The following is a 17,836-nucleotide window of genomic DNA, read 5'->3' on the forward strand; positions in this document are numbered from 1 at the left end:
AGTGAGGCCTGACGAGGTGTGGCTTTTTCATTTGCCCTACTAATGCAAATTCCAAAAAAAAGCAGTAAAGTTCTACTGCCATCTCGTGGCACTGTAAGATGTTCACAAGAGGCATAATCGGCTCAGATTCTATAAACTAAATCCAAAAACATCCCAGTGGTCCACACAAAGATGTTTACCTGTCAAAAGATGAGAATAAGAAATAATCTTGCTTTTTTATTCAAAAGGACCATATGCTTCACATCAATTTGGTTTCAAAAAGACCCCAGGTCTTAAAACTAAGGCTACCACAACATTTATTTTGCAATATGTAATAGTTTCACGTTGAAAAAGCCTCAACATAAAAAATTACCTTCAAAACCCACTGGGACATTCTCACATAAACTAGGATAGTTCACAAACAATAAAGTTCTTTCTTCAATATTCAATCTTTTCAATTTCATCCATATCTTCAGGGTCGAGTTGATTAATATTGCTGTCTAAAAGAACAAAAGAGAAGGGACCAGTTTTATCCCAGGGCCTAAATGGAATCTCATTCCATTCAACTCTGAATTTCTGAAGACAGTGACACCTCTGAAAAAATATATATGTTCTTGTGACACCTTGTATACAAAAGCCTTGAGATAGGAACATTCTCTAGATTTGATAAGGAAGGGATGATATCAAAATAACTGATTAATACTGACTAAAATAGCACTGAATGCACCAGACAACAGAAAATACATGTCTAGGTACCTTGAGGCAGAAAAAAGGTCAGAGTGCAAGTGAGGGGAGCCTGGGAAGAGGCCCGACAGAGCTCAGAAGGAATGAAGTGGGTATGTGTATGGGGAGTGGGGGTGTGGGATGGCAACAGGGAGAGGGATGAAGGCTCCTCCTGAGGTCACTTCCCAAGACCAGGTCTTTAGGAGCTTACCATAGAAACAGTGGATCGTAACGGTTCTCTCCCCCCACCCCTCCTCAGTTATCCTAACACAGGGGTGCTTAACCAACTTCCCTGAAGTGTTCACGGATGTGCTACAATCAGTCTGCACACCTTTTAAAATTATATTCCAAATTGCATGCATGTGTCTACGTGCATTTCCCCAGGGAGAGTGTCCATTGCTTCCCACAAAGGTTAAGCACCATTGTCCTGAAAGGTGAAAGATATATTTGGAGTCATTTGAGTGTTTCTCCTCCCCTGCTCCCTAGCCATCTCCATGGCTTCGGGGCATGGGGTCATTTGAGAAGTGGAATCTCAGGTTCCATCACCCTTCCAGTTTCCAGTCCAAGAGCCCTGCAGGTTATCAGAGCTTGCCTTGTTTAGATGGGGGTGCTGCAGGAAGGGCAGCAGACCTCAGAAGTTAGGACTGTCCTATTTGGTAGGGTGGGGCGAGAGGAAGGGAAACGTGAAAAAGAGGAAGCTGGGGACAGACTATAATCATAAGGACTTCATTATTTTGCTTAAGGTCATTCTTTAAAGGACACGAAAATCTGTTCCAGATCCCAGAATGAGCAATAACATACAAATCTGAGCTCATATTAATTCCACTTGATTTAAAAATTTTTAACTACCATATATGAATTAGTCAACAGTCTTATATTAGGAACTCTGGCATTGTGAATTAGAAGCCTTCTACTCCATGGCTCCTGCCCTCATCCTATCAGAGCCTCTGGGCTTGAGGTCCATGACACACATCATCACTCTCAGCATTTAGCAGGTCCACAGTTCCCACTGTGAAAGGTGCTACTTACTAAAGTGATCCTGGATCTTCATAAGCAGGGGCAGCTTATCCACTTCAATCATGTTGAAGGCAAGGCCTTTTTTCCCAAAGCGTCCCGTCCGCCCTATGCGGTGGAGGTAGATTTCATAGTCTGGCTCCTCTGCTTGGTTTACGGGGAGATCAAAGTTCACAACAATCGTGACCTGCTTCACATCAATCCCTAGAAGAGGAAAGACACTGTAGGGGCCTGTAACCTTTTCCTTAGGACACAGCTATTCAAGAACCACATCTGCCGAGGGAATTCTCATTTAATAGACAAAATTTATAAATTATATCTGGTTTTACATAACTGAAACAGGTTCTCTGGTCAGGCATTTGCTTGCACAGTATGTCTACGATGTTGGATAGGAGTGTCAGTAGAAGCTAATTCACAGAAGTCCAAATGTGTACAAAGAGTGTGTGTGTGTTGTGGGAGGGGCTCTCACCCAGCCCATGGAGCCACTCCCTCCTCTCCGCTCCTGCTGTGCCCAGTCCCCAGCAGGCCCCTCACCCATCGCGGGGCCCCAGCTCTGCTCCACTCCATGGCCATTGTTCTAACCAGGTCTTTTTGATCCCTTGCCTCAACTGTTACCACAACTTCCGGACTGGTTCCCCGCCCTCACTTCTCCTGCTCCTCTAATCTCTCACCACAGTCCCCACAGCCATGTCCAGAGCACTTGTGTTTGGAACCCAACTGCCCCAATTGTATAAGATAAAGTACAAGCCACTCAAGACTTCCAAACTACCTCAAGTCTCATTTCTTCCTCTCCTGACTCACAAATCCAACAATACAGTCACACGGTCTTGTCATTTCCCAAGCAAACTGTAAATTCTCATCAAACTGAATTCTACATTTCCTTCAAAACCTTCCACATCTAATGTTTCCCAGGAAGACTTCTGTGATCCCCCAGTGCTTCAGTCCCCCAGTACCAACAAGCTGTCTGGGTCACTGTCCTTGTACTCCTTGCACTGTGCGTCGACTTTGGAACTCTCTGTGCCGTCCTTCCTGTGGGGTCTAGATAGTGCTGTCCAATAACATTACCCTCATGTGGCTATTTAACTTTAAATTAATTCAAATTAAAACTTCAGTTCCTTAGTCAACTGGCCACATTTTAAGTGCTCAATAGCCATATATGGCTAGTGGCTACCAATTGGACAGCACAGAATAGAACATCTCCATCAGTGAAGAAATTTCTATTGGATAGTGCTGGTCTAGAGTCAAGAGTCTAGGCAGTGAGCTCCTGAGGGGCAGGGGCCTCATCATTTTTCAGGCTACTCTTCCGAAGTGCCAAGATCAGCACTCGTGGCAGGTCCTCAGTTCTATTTGCTGAACTAAGGACGAATTAGAAACGTGGTTTGAGTACAGTGTCGAGGCAAGACACAGGAGGGATGAAGAAAGTAGGAAGGCCCTTCTGTTGAAAAAACAATGATTGTTTTTCTCAGTAGTGAATAGTTTTAAAATTAAAAACACCTCAGAGATGACCAATGTCATTAGTCATTAGGGAACACAAGTTAAAAACATGTGATACCACCCATATCTAATAGAAAGGTTAAAATGAGAAAGAGTGACAATTCCAATTGCTGACAAGGATGCAGAGCAACGGGAACCCTCCTACATTGCTGGTGGAAATGAAAAATGGTACAGCCACTTCGGAAAACAGTTTTGCAGTTTCTCATAAAGCTAAACATACATTCATCGTATGACCCAGAAATCCTATTCCTAGGTATTTACCCAAGAGAAATGAAAACATATGTCTACACAAGACCTATATATGAATGTTTAGTACAGCTTTATCCAAAAAAGCCCCCAACTGTAAACAATCCAAATGTCCATCAACTGGTGAATGGATGAACGAACTATGGTATATCCACTCAATGGACTACTACTCAGCAATAAAAAGGAATGAACTACTGATACATGTAACAACACTGATGAATTTAAAAGCATTACGTCAAGTGGGAGTAAGTCAGACACAAACGCTACCAACTGTAGGATTTAGTTTATATGGCGTTCTGGAAGAGACACAAATATAGAGACAGAAATTCGATCAGTAGTTACCAGAGTCCAGTAGTTGCGGAGACTGACTGCAAAAGAGCAGAAAGAAATTTTGGGGGGGAGATGGAAATGTTTTGTACTTTGATTACAATGATGGTTACATGACTATTGATGTTTGTCAAAACTCACTGAACTGTATACTTAAAAAGAGTGAATTTTATCATATGTAAATTATACCTCAATAACCTTGACTTTAAATACATACACACACACCTCGAGCACAGACATTGGTCGTTATAAGAACTTTCTCTTTCCCATCCCGAAACCTCTGAATGATGGAAGCTCGCTGATCCACAGTCAGCTCTCCGCTTAACAAAGACACTTGGTGGCCATCCTGTATCATCTTCACAGTCAACCACTTGGCATTTCGACGAGTCTACATAAAAAACAAAACCCAGCACAGCACCCCAAGTTAAAGCAGACTGGCCGTGTTTGCCATGCTCATGGATGTACATACAGCAGGGTAGCCGGGAAGGGCTGCAGAGATTTGCTTCATCTCTCCCTCAATCTCAGAGGAACCTTAGAAAGGGGCACGGAACTCTCCCCTCCCCCTGTGCTTCTAAAGGTCACATCCTCCCTGCCAGAACTTTAGCTTCTGAGCCATGAAACAGAGATAATAAAAATGTCCTACCTACCTCACAGGTGGTCTGAGGACAAAATGAGATACTGTAATAACGGCAACGTCAGATACTCTAACAGTGCTGCACGTATGCCAGGCATCTTGCTAAAATCTTTACACACATTATGGTCATTTTCTTTCACAACAATTTGATGAAGGAGCAACCTAATTTCATTTTAAAAATTAAAAAAAGGCCCCAAATCTTACAAACATTAAGTAACTTGCCCAAGGTTATGTGGCTAGTCTGTGGCAGAGCCAAACTTTTCTTTAGTCTACAAATATGTTTCAGTGCTGTCCACAGGCCAGGTGGGTGCTATTCTAGTGCAAGGGATGTGAAAGGGATGGATATGATCCCACTGTCATGGAGCTTAGAGTATTCAAGGGGGAGTGAGAAACTAAAACCAATACAGGAACATGAAAAATGTCAGAGAGCAAAAAAATAGGTAACAGTGAGTAACTGAGTGGCTACTTTACTCATAGTAAGTCACGAATAGAAGAGAACATTCTTAACTTGATAAATGGTATCTATAAAAACCCTACAAATAACATCAACCTAAATGAGGAAGTGTCAGAAGCAGTCCCTCTCAAAATAAGGATGTCTTCTGTTTAACGTATTGCAGTCCTACCCTATTACTTAACTTTTCTAAGTTTCACCCATGAAAGACAGATAATTTCTATTCAGAGTTGCTCTCAAGATTCAACTACATAATGTACAAAAACTGCTGAATATGGTCCCCGGCTCTACTATTGTCCCCCCACCTCCCCCTGCAGGGAAGTCTGGGCGTGACGAAGACAAATCTCAGCAGTTACCTGGCAGAAGATGATGGCCTGGCCAATGGTGATGCCGCCATAGATGTTGCACAGAGCTTGGTACTTGTCCTTCCTACTCTCGCACAGCACGTAATACTGCCGGATGTTGTTCAGGGTCAGCTCCTCCCTCCGTAACTTGATAACATTAGGGTCAGGAATGATTCGCTCCGCAAACTGCCACACAGAGTCCTCGAAGGTCGCTGAAAAGAGGAGCATCTGGCATTCGGAGGATAAAGCTCTGGAAGAGGGAAGGCAAGAAGGCCGTCACCCAACTGCCATGCTGTCCCTCCTCTCCTTCCAGGCAGCTTCCAGCACTTCACACCCACCGCCATAAGCTCTCTGCACAGCTGCTCCAGGGTCAGCGTGAGGTGCTGCCTGTAAGGACCAGATACATCTTCATGCAAAGAGCCACGTGTCCTGCCCCTCCCCGCCACCAAGAATTTGGAAAATTACGTAAACTGAATGTGGAGCTCCAGAGCCAAGTTTAGATACATATTCTGGAGGGTCTGAGGTTTTTCATGCCCATTTTCTCCTTGGGAGAGGTAGAAGCGTGGAGCCAAGAGTGTTAGTTAGATGCTCTTTATGGCAATCATCGCACACAGTTACACGGGATGCAGGACACAGAGGCTAGTCATTTGATGGCAGGTGATATATTTCTTGGGAGGGAAAAAACAAGAGCCACAACTAACTTTATTTGGAATGGGAAGAATATGGATACAAATAAAAGGGGAGCAAAGGGGAGCAAAGGGGAAAATGCTATTGCAGGTGAAATGTAAACTGAACCCATAATGAATACAGGGCTAATTCACCTGGACTTCAAAAACAGGCAAAATGCATCTAAGGCGTTAGCAGTCAGGAGACAGGTGACGCCTGGGGAGAAGGGAGGGGCTGCTGGTAGGAAACGGCCGTAGAGACTTCGGAAGTGCTGGTATAGTTCTATTTCTCTACCAGGGCCATTGTCACATGAGCACAGCCTCCTTGTCATAATTCACTCAGTGGTACACTTATGATTTGTGTATTTCTCTGTCCATACTTTTTACATAAATAAAGAGGTTAATTTGTTTTTAACAAAATAGAGAGACCAGAGAGAAATCACCACTTTTGAGAAGACAGAACACTTAGAAGAATAAGCTGTTAGTGCTAAAAGGGAGTGGGAGAGATCACATAGTCCAGTGATTCCCAAACACTGTTTAAGCCTGCGGCCTGGATCATCTGGGGAGCTTTTCAAAATAATAGTCTTTGATAGACCCTGGTTAATTATGGTAGACTGTCTATCTGTGTTACCTTCCCAGCTTCCCACATCCCACTTACATAAAGAGATAAAAAGATCTGAATCCACAAAAACATGGACAATAGGAAAGGAGAAACTGGTGGAAGAGATATTTCAATGCATTTTTGGAAGAATGAAAAGTGTGATAAACGAGCAAGTGGAGGAAAATACAAGTGCTATAGAGGGAAACATTGATGAAAGAAGTAGCTAAGTGGAAAAGACTGGTTCCCTCAGAGCACTGAGAGGTCTAGGACCTGCAAGCACCAGAGACCAGAGAAGTCGGTGAAAAGGACGGGTAATGGGGGCGGTATGCTAGAAGACATGAGAAGAATTCTGCATTAGCATGCCAGGGCCTCTTGGCCATGATATATCACAATCCTTCATCTGGAAAAAGATGGCACCAGGGCTAACATTGGGTTCAACAAAATATAACATGAATTTCATTTCTTTTCTTTTTTTTTTTGTGAGGAAGATTAGCCCTGAGCTAACATCCATTGCCAATCCTTCTCTTCTTGCTGAGGAAGATTGGCCCTGGGCTAACATCGTGTTCATCTTCCTCCACTTTATATGTGGGACGCCTGCCACAGCACGGCTTGATAAGCGGTGTGTAGGTCCATGCCTGGGATCTGAACCTGCGAACCCCGGGCCACCGAAGTGCAGCACGTGAACTTAACCACTACACCACCGGGCTGGCCCCCGTTTCTTTTTTTTAATGTAGCTATTAGAAAATTTAAAAATTACACATGTGGCTTGCATTATATTTTGATTGGACAGTACTGTGATTTAATATTTTTTAAACAGAAGAAAGGAAAACCAGGGGCTGGTTCCGTGGCCTAGTGGTTAAGTTCAGCATGCTCCGTTTTGGCGGCCCAGGTTCGGTTCTCGTGCATGGACCTACACTACTCATTGTCAAGCCATCCTGTGGCAGCAACCCATATACAAAATAGAGGAAAACTGGCAGAGATGTTAGCTCAGGGTGAATCTTCCTCAAGCAAAAAGAGGAAGATTAGCAACAGATGTTAGCTCAGGGCAAATCTTCCTCAGCAAAAAAAAAAAAGGAAGGAAAACTGAACAATGGGGGGATAAATAACCAACATAAATGCTCTATCCAATTATTACTTAATATTCTCTTGAGTAGACAGCCCTTTTTGGTGAATCTTTCCTGGAGTTTTGAATCTTTCATTTGCTGTTATAGATAAATATACCAACTTATTGGTAAGGGATGGCAAGAAGGGAGTCTCGCTTGATCTTTGGCCAAAATTACTTTAAATAGGAAGTCTGGCTGAAAACATGTATAAGGAGCAGTTGGACCCCACCTTACTTTAGGCAGCTATGCATGTAGCAGCAGAAGACTAGAGGTTTATTCTGCATAGAAATTTCAAACTTGGGGATACCAGCCTCAGTAGAAGGTGAGGGTAAAGCATGGACCTGAAAATAGGGGATCAGGGGAAACTATGCATACTGACTCCTCTCAGCCCATTCCCCTGCCATGCTTCCACAATGCCAGCAACCAAGTGGGTATCTCCCAGGAAGGAGAGCAGCCATTACATAGTCCCAAAGACCTATGACAATCATCCTGAAGTGAAGCTTGCCATGTCACAAGCCTCCACCATGAACACAGAGCTGTCAATAAGCTTGACAGTTTCTCATCTTAGATTATGAAAGGCTGGCCACATTATCACCCGACATGACGAGGAAAGGTCCACCATGAAAGACAGAGACCATAGCAAAAAAACAAAAAAGGAAACTCAGATAATTCAGAGACAATGTGGAGAACAGAAAAAAAGTTTTAAATACTATAATTAATATCCTCAGAGAGACAACAGAAACATATTGCATCCATAATGCAAGAAAAGGAATCTATGGAAAAGAAATAGAGAACAATGCCAGGATGATCCAGACAGGATAGAAAAAGAAGGTGAAACGACAGTGCCACTTAAACGATGGACGGAAGGACACATACCACTGGGTTAAAGAAGTAAAGAACGAAAAGAGAGCATGCTGCACCATCTGAAGGGAAGAATTTGGGACTACGCATGGTGGAGAAGGGGATGTGAAAAGCACACATGGAGACTGAATCGCACAAGTTCAGGATGAGACAGGCAATACTTCCAAATTAAAAGTTTTTTTGCCTCCTCAAAAAACACCAGTGCTTGGCTGGAAACAGTGGACGCTGAATTAGTCTGGCCATTCCACCCAAACGGACATGCGTTATTGAATCCTTCCTTTGATACCCCTATGAAACTGAGTCAAGTTACATTTCCCGGCTCAGAGGTTGCAACTAAAACGTCCTGTGGGTGAACAAATGGAGAAATTTTGATGACAGGTGTCTTATCTCTTTCTGTGTAGAGCTGATTCTATCATATCAATGATAGATATCAATGATCATGCTTTCTACACTGTATCAAGTGATACGTCAAATCACAGCAACAAAAAATATGTTGCCCCTATTTCTTAGGTACTTGGATTTGAAATATGGAATTTCAAAGCATCTTCTTGACTTCTATAATGTTTTAATAAAATAAAAAAAATACAAAAGACTGTTGATATGGTATCGAAATACAACCTAGCCTTTGCTCAACTATCTGCACATGCAGTAGACAGTGCACACGTAAATTTGGCAGATTCCATTCAATCTATAAACTTCTTATCAAAGAACATGAAAAGATCTTACCAGTTAAATGTCCTGCATACTCTGTACACACCACTTCTAAAAAGCCATACAATTTGCTTTTTTTTGTTAACAAAGTTTTGATAATGTAGTTATCAAAATGCAGATAAAGTTTATCAAAATGTAAAGTGTATCAAAAAGGTCACTCTTGAGTTTCTCAAAACTTGCAAAAGCACTTATTGAGATTTTTAACTGTACAGAAATAGAAGAAGATAGCTACCTTAGACATATGCCTACAAGATGACTATCATTGTTCCTGGCCTTTGAAAAGATTTAAAATGTTGGCCTGCCATAAAGTCAATTGTCAAAATTTGAGTCAAAAAGGATGTCCATTTCCAATTTGGAAATACACTGAGGATGAGAATGGAGAAAAAGATTACAGCAAAACAGAAACAATATGCTGTTTCTCCAAAACTATAATGACAGCTGTAACAGGAGGCCTGGAGAGCAAGCAGTCCAGACTGACACGGGAGAGAAGGAGCTCGGCAGATCTTCAGGGCAAAGAGATCGATGGATTTTTAAAATGTACTTGACTATTTGAAGATATCATTGACATATGATACACATGATGAAAAAGGCAGAGAAAAAAGAAAGATCCCAAACAGTGATACCAATGAAACAGAAGAGGCAATTATTACTTCCAAGGGAAAAAGCGGTATAAGAAAAACATAATTATAATAATATACTGCTCAACAATATTTATAATGTCATAGTGATATCAATATTGACTGTTAATGTAACCAAACTCTTATGATGTAACCACAGAGATGTGACAGAGGGGACAGGAAGTGAGAGTGGATGGTGGAATGAAAGCACTGAATTCCTACCTCCCGTACGAGGAGTCACCAGACAGTGATCATATATCAAGAAACAGCAATATAAGCATATTATTTAAAGAGATGAAGGTTAACATCAGAACAGAGGTATTCTCCAGGGGATGGGGTGGGGATCACTGTCTTTCATTACAAGTCTTTCAGTACTATTAGAATTTAAAGCTGAGCATATAAATACTTTAAAAATAAGTGACACAGATTCCTAAGGCCACTCCCAGAAATTCTGATGCAGTAAATCTCAGGTTAGGCTGGTAATCTGTAATTTTAAGCCCCTCAGGTGATCCTGAGAGAGAGGCCTAGGACAATAAGACGATTTATTTAACCAATTAGAGGCCAAGTCAGGACTAGGCCACCAGACTTATGATTGCAGGTTACTGTGTTCTCTATACCACTTACCCCCGGTACCCTCACAGTAGTCCTACTAGGTTTTAATAAATTCTCTTTAGAATTTTGCTAGAAATATAAAAAATTGTTGGCAAAATCTGGTGGAGCCCCAGCAAATGGATCCCGTCTCTAAGCCTGCAAAAGGAAAGGAGTCAGGCAAGATTACAAGGTGAAGAAGTCAAAAACTTACCGCAGGCTGACGGACTGTTGAGCTAGTGAAAATCAAGACAACTTCAGTTTGTTTTAAAGATGAAGAAAGTGGGGAATTAAGCAGTAAAGACAATTAGGAGCAGCAGACAAATGAAATTCCTAGTCTGGACAGAAGATCCAGGAAGAAAGGATGACCGTGAAGATTACCTTTGAATACGGATGCTTTGATCCGAGAATCCTTGCGTGTCGATCATCACATCGGCTTCATCCAGGACAAACACACGAATTTTAGTCAAATCAATTAACTTTCGCTTGAAACACCAATCTAGGACAGTCCCAGGAGTGCCGATTACAATCTGTTTGGTGACGTCAGTGCCTCTGGGAACTAGAAAGAAAAGGTTTGAAGGGCTCCTTCAGATGCAGACGACTCTAGCAGTCCACAGTTCAGGGCAATGCCACTTACAGCTCTTAATGATTTTCCAAGCGCAACCCCTGAGGGTCATTGTGTTTTTGATTTTGCAGAGTTTTAGGATAAATTCCCGAGTTTCTAGCTTTATTGTAACGATAATAGTCCTGCATATGTGATTCTGCTCCACAGTCATTTAAAAAGCCACCCTGCGGCAATCCCACTGTCCTACAGAAATACTGGCCCAGTTGCGAAAACCCTACAAACCCTCCCCAAACGGAAAACAACCAAAGTGTCTATCAATAAGTTACATTAAATAAGTTATGGAGTATTACGCAGCCAGTCAAAAGAATGAGGTGGGGCTCTTACGTACTGATATGGAAAGATGTCCAAATCACGTAAGTTTTTTAACAGTATGGAAAAAAACGCTCCCATTTTTTTAAACACTCTATGAAAACAAATAATATATATGTGCATTCGTATGTGTATGAGCTCAAAAAAATCGCAAAAATGAAAGTCTGTTAACAAAACTGTAGTTATCTTTGGAAATAGGTGTTTGGAGGACAAGGAAGAACAACTTTCACTTTTACCTTCTAATCTTCTGAGTTTTAAAGATTTTTTTCACTATACGCATATAACACTTTAATGAAAAAGTTAAACAATAAAAGCTATTCTGCACCAAAACAACTGAACCTCAAAGAAAAGAATATACAAAAGCATCCTCCTGTGGGATGTGGAAATGATGCAGCTGACATTCACCGGGTCTTCATTATGTGCCCAGCGCTGTGCACGGTGCTTTATCTATATCATCTCATTTAATTCTAAACAACTCTATGATGCAGGTGCTATTATATCCCCTACTTTAGATACAAGAAAGCAGAGAAGTTATATAACATACTGGTTAGTGGTGGAGTCAGGATTTAAAAACTCAGCCAGGACTGGCTACCGATACATACTTTGATTGCCCCGAATGGCATACATCACTTGAACATCCACACAGAATTTTCCCATCCGTTCAACCACACGGCCGGTTTGCAGAGCCAATTCATAAGTAGGAGCCAGGCAGAGGCACTGTGAGATACAGAAGGGGGAAGGAGGAAGGTTCATACAAGCCATCATGCAGATTTGAAATACAATTAAAATCTGTACAGGGAGAGGCACAGAAGTGAAATTGGAAATTTTGGCTGAATAAAATGTTTCAAATTGAATACAATTTAGCAGTTGATAGATCTGAGGGGAATGATGAGTTTCGGCGGGAGGGTAGAAGGGGCAGAAGGATGGAGGGATAGCTGTCTTTTACATATTCCTCTCTCAAGGGTTATGAAGAAACACAGGTCACTGGTCACGCTTTTTTGGTGGGGGAAGAATGGGATGTAGGAAGGCTGGAAATCAAAGAGAGGGAATGCAAGACAAATTACAGCTTGAGTGTGATCCCCATCACCTCCTGCCCGCTATTAAAAGTCTGCCTATTTCCAGAACACTCCCTGCCTGATCTAATCCATCTTATACATCTGTGGCAGAATATTCCCTCAAACGCTTTCATCTGTTACTTCCATCTCCCCTACGGTTGACAGTGGTTGTTGATGAATGAAGATGTTGTGGGAGAAACTAGTGATATTTAATGCATTTATCTGCTTTAATGAAGGATCTGTGATAGAGAGGAGGCGGAAATAGAGCTGAAGTGCTAAAAACCATTTCCACACACATTTCTCAACATGTGCTCCAGCACAGCTGTCTTGAAGAATTTCTATTCATAATATCAAACTCCAAACATAAATTTCACTGAACTTGTCTAAAAAAAAAGCACAAGATTTCCTATGCCTGGTCTTACTCATCCACAGCCCCAGCTTATCTTGCTGATCATATGGTAAGCTTCCTGAGCATGCTCGTTTCCCCACAGCACTGAGTGCACTCGATACTCGGGTACTCAGCTTGCCAAACGAGTTGATAAGTACAGTTTGGAGAAGGAGGGAAAGATAACCAGATGCTTTCCATGAGTGCAAGCTAGACTAGGAGAATGGGAAGCTCCATTCCAGCCCCTGCTCAGTGACTCTCTGACACCTGTAACCTTACATGAGCCATTTCCCTCTCCAAGCTTCAGTTTTCTCCTCTGCTAGATGAGTAAGGTGGACTGGATGAGCTTCTAGTTTTATAGCTATACAGCTATCAATATTGAATGCTCACTTCATGCCAAGCACAACGCTAAAAAGTACATCATTTCCTTTAATCTGTATGACAATCCTATGAGGCAAGTATTCATTCATTCATTCATTCATTCAATGTTTAATGAGTGCTTTCCACAAGCCAGGCACTGTGCTTGGGGTTAGGATTCAAGGTGAACACAACAACTACGATCCATGCCTTTATAGATGTGATCTTGACAGACAAGGCAACAGACTCGGAAAGATTTACTAACTTGCCTAAGACATTCAGCTAGTAAGTAGAGAGGTTGGGATTGGAACCAGTCAAGCTATAAAGCCTGGGCTCTCAATTACTGTCCCATACTGCTACCCAATATTCTATGATTTTATGAAAGAATGTCTATTCTCAATGTTGTCATATCATTGCAGCAATAACCCCTATTACTAAAATATCATTGGTATTGCAAGCATTCCCATTTCTCTCTCAGCATTTCCTTACCTGTGGGAACAATTCCAAGGCATTAACTCTGCTTAGCATTGCCAAGACAAAAGCAGCTGTTTTTCCTGTTCCAGACTGGCTCTGGGCTATGAGATTCTGGGGTCTGTAGGGAAGAGGAGACCACTGGGCATAAACTAAATACAAGAGCCTGGACATAAATTGAATATAAGAGACTAAAAATAACCAAGTTGGAATACCACTACCCTGGAAACTCACGGATGTGCCAGCATCATAGGGAGAGCCATCTCTTGGATTTTGGATGGTCTATTAAATCCCATTGCATAGATCCCTTTTAGTAACTCTTCCTTTCTGTCAAAAAAAAAAAAAATCATACACTTAAAGATTATGATTGGTTAGCAGCCTCAGAAATACACACTTGAAAGGTGCATTTCTCAATTAAGCCACTTTGCAACTGAGCTTGCAACTACCGCCAAAGTAATACTTAGAAATATATAATTTATAGCTCAACTCCAAAACATATACAAGCATGCCTGTACAGATGGACCACTAAAATAAGCTATGCTATAAGCCTAGGCTGAGGACAGTAATAAAAGCCTAATGTTGAACTTTCTGTTGAACCAAGAAAAAAAGGACAAACTCATCTGATAGAAATATATCAATTGCTAGGAGAGTTTTATTTTCCACACAAGCAGAAAACTAAGTGAGATTTATTGTTCAATTCTTTTTAATGAATGACAAACTTTGATGTTTTAGCAGTAATTTCAGAAAAGACAAAATTTTATTTAGGTGATTTTTATATCAATTCTCTCTAGGAACAGAAGACACAATATTACCTCACTCTTCTGAGCCAGTATTTTTAAATGCATCTTTCCTGGGGCCTCATGATAGATGTGAGAAAGAGTTGTGATAAAGTGAAGTAGGCTGGAACACTTCCACCTTCAATGACATGCACATTTTGGATGTGCTTAATTGGTAGATTACTGGTAGCGAACTTTTAATTATAGGTAGTCTTCTTCCATTTAGAAAATGTCTGGGCATTGGGATTTTGGATTTTTCCCCTTTACATAAGTCCGTATCAGTAACTCTCCCTGGTAAAACACATTTCCTTAATACCAAGTGATAAATTCCTAAGAAATGCAAACCCATTTGGGAAAGTTATTCATTTAATACCATTTGAAACAAAATATAACTAGGAAGGTAAAAACTTGTAACTAAAGGAGATGGGAGAGGATATTTGGGTCATCAATGTCCCTGTATCTGTATTCTGGTATGGACAGTAGCAATATGGCTGTGTCAGGCTTAGCTATCCCCCTTAGCACAGCAAGGTTAAAATATTTTACCATCAAAAATGTTCTCAATTCACTGGACAATTCAGGTATCCTAGTGTTCCTCTTGGAGCTACATTTTAACTGCATGCAAAATGTACACATCTCATTTTAATATTGAATATTAGAACATGAAGGCAATTCTGATGGTTTTTATTAGCATCGTTGTTTGTTCTGTGCTATGCTTTCCAGCATTTTCCCACACTAAAAGAGTAAAAATACTCACAGCCGCAGCTCTTCAAATGTTTTCACAGAGTAGAGTGGAGAGCTGGGATCCTTTTGTAAAACTTCGACTCGGTGACTGGATTCTACTAAGGATTGTCGGATTAGCTTATTTAAAAGTGAATTAGCTGCCAAATCCACTAGAAAAAGCAAGAATAAAAAAGGGGATATTGCAGGGGAAAAATCAAGCCTCTTGAACAACACCTAATAAGTTCCTCCCTTCCATTCAGTGGTTGTATACAAAGCAACTGCTCCTACTCTCATCTTTCTTCTGAAAGAAGGTTCCAGAAAAAATGACATAGCACTGAGAATTCCTTTTTTCATGAGGATCCAGTTTCTTATGCTTTGCTATTACATTAACCTCAAGCAAGCCTACACCCATTGCCACCAGATCTAATTTTTCCTTGTCAGCTGAAAATTCTTAACCCTTTCCTACATATTCCATTTCAACTTCCTCTAAATAAATCGACCCCACTCCTAATTTAGTATTTCTTCTGATATTCACTATTTATAAAGAAAATAGAAGCAAAGACAGTTCTCTTCCAATTGCGATTCTTCACTCACATTGTCCAAGACATGACTGACTGACACAGAATGCTAGTAGATACATGCAAATGAATTTATCTCCTACCTACATCTTCTTCATCATCTTCTTCAGTGTTATTAACAGAACCATCTAAAAGGATGGAAGAGAAATAATACATGTAAAGATAATGCCGAGCAGAAATGTAAAGCGTTATTATCCCAATTTCTCTTGCCAACTGTGTTTACTGACAGGAAAGGCCATCCAGGGGAGGAGTAAGCAAAAAGACTGGGAAGGTAGTGGAGGGCCTTGGATGTTAAATTAAGGGAGCCAAAGGTATTCAGTTGCCAGGGACATGAGGAAAGCAACGCTTTTTAATTAATTAAGGCCCATCTCCTTTACCCTAACAGCACTCACCTACGTTTGGGACTGTAGTTGTCTTAATACCCCGAAGGTTCTTCCGGGGGTGGATGAGGTTTGAAAACTATTGAAAGACACAAATTTCAACCAATATTAGGAAGCAAGCCCTCAAGCAGCCCAGTGCTCCCCCCTAACAGGGGCTGGAAGGGATGCACAGAAGCCCACCCAAATACTGTTTCCTTTGCAACGTTAGGTATTAATGGATTCCTTTCAGGAATAGGTCTCCTGTATGTATTATCCTAAAATTGGTGGAGACTTTCTGCTGCCTCTGTAGATTAAGTTCCTCTTCAAAGGCTTCTAGTCTAAAAGTCCTTGGGGTCAAAGCACGAGCAAGGGACGGTGGATAGGCAAGGGCTTTGGTAGATAAGACGGACGCCAGCCGAGGCTAATGGTCAAATTGAGAGACTAGAAAACTCAGGGTCTAGTTGAGACTTCCGGTAGCTTTCGCTCCCGGGACTTCCAGGTGACTTCATTTTGCCCTTTCACACCAAAGGTCGTGTTCTCTCTCGGGGTCTCCTTTCCCGTGACCGTCTTCCAAACCCTTGCCCCATCTCCCCTCCACCACCTGACACCCCACTCCAAACGCTAGCGGGGCTCCCCCTCCCCTCCCCTCCCCAGCAGACTTCCCTCTGGGGGTGCTGATCGAGCCCCCGCCCCTTTGCCCTCCCCGGCTCGGTGGCGGTTACGTGGCTGTTCAGCCGCTCGCTCTCCGCCGCCCCTGCGTCGCCTCCCCAAAGTAACGACGCCATAGCTGCGATCGCTGCTCCCGCCCCCGGCACGTGGCGTCCCCCACAGGCGCGAGGCAGTGCCTGGCCGCACTCAGCGACCAATGGGCTTTCTCAGGGGGCAGGCTTATGCGCCCCTGACCACCCGCTGCGCAGCGCGCAGGCGCCTGAGCTCTGGGGAGGAGGGAGGGAGGGGTCGGGAGAGGAGGGGAGGGGCCGCGGGAGGAGGGGTAGAACTGTGTTGATCCGCCAGGTTTCTAGTTGGTCAGCCCCGATCCGGGCCAGGTGTTAGGAAACCGGGGAGGGGGCGCTATCCTAGTGAACATTCACCTGCTGCTGACCTCTGCTAAGCCAACAACAGCTTGGGACTCGAATTCGCAGCAATTTTCTTACTGACTTGAGAGTCCTACCTCCCTTACCCCACCGCCCACTACCCAGACAATTCTCCTGGTAGTGAGGCTGGACCCCCCCACCCCCACCCCACACACGCTTCAAGCTCTCGTGCCCGCTTTCCCCCCGAAATTCCCGCTTCTACATTACAAGATGTCAGAAAGGCTAGCGAATTGCATAGGAAAGTGGAGGGTCAAAATGGGTGTTTCATCTGACAAATGAATTTGAATGTGAAAGATGCGGAGAGGAAGTAAAGTCGTTCAAGTTCTAACTACTATCCCTGTTCCTAGATACTTGTGATGTTCCACACACCGGCTTGTTTTACTTTTGTTACTATGTGCCCCTTGCTAAAACAATCCTGAGAAAACTGTTTTCCTTTCAACTTCCACCGCCTATCTGCACCTGCATAATCCAGGATAGATTCTTTGTACTACTGACTGCTAAATTTGGACAAAAGAACCAGATTTTTTTCCAATTTCCCGACTGGAATCTTGAAATTTGGATCAGCATCTCTGGAAAAACCCACAAACAAAAACCTAGTTATGATCTCTCCGTGGTGCTGAAGCAAGACTCCTCAGCTCTGTTCGGTCACTCTTAGGCACCTCAACTGTTTGTTTGGAGGTTATCATGTTCCTTTTCAGCCTTTATATGTGGATTCTAATAGTAAACGTTTTGTCTCTCAATGGTAACTT

General features: G+C 42.4%; 1 protein-coding gene across 1 annotated transcript; it reads right to left on the reverse strand.

The window, feature by feature from the left end:
• Window positions 1-203: 203 nt before the first annotated feature.
• On the reverse strand, window positions 204-16,778 carry DDX25 (DEAD-box helicase 25). Its single transcript, XM_058544862.1, has 12 exons — window positions 16,716-16,778; window positions 16,027-16,093; window positions 15,718-15,762; window positions 15,091-15,226; window positions 13,795-13,887; window positions 13,579-13,681; window positions 11,895-12,009; window positions 10,740-10,917; window positions 5,225-5,462; window positions 4,009-4,171; window positions 1,732-1,920; window positions 204-479 (listed from the first exon to the last, which is right to left on the reverse strand). The coding sequence occupies exons 1-12, from the start codon at window positions 16,776-16,778 to the stop codon at window positions 418-420; spliced, it is 1,452 nt and encodes a 483-aa protein (XP_058400845.1). The 3' UTR covers window positions 204-417.
• Between the last annotated feature and the right edge of the window lie 1,058 nt (window positions 16,779-17,836).

The sequence above is a fragment of the Diceros bicornis genome, chromosome 7 (genome assembly GCF_020826845.1).
Source record: "Diceros bicornis minor isolate mBicDic1 chromosome 7, mDicBic1.mat.cur, whole genome shotgun sequence".
Classification (NCBI taxonomy): domain Eukaryota; kingdom Metazoa; phylum Chordata; class Mammalia; order Perissodactyla; family Rhinocerotidae; genus Diceros; species Diceros bicornis.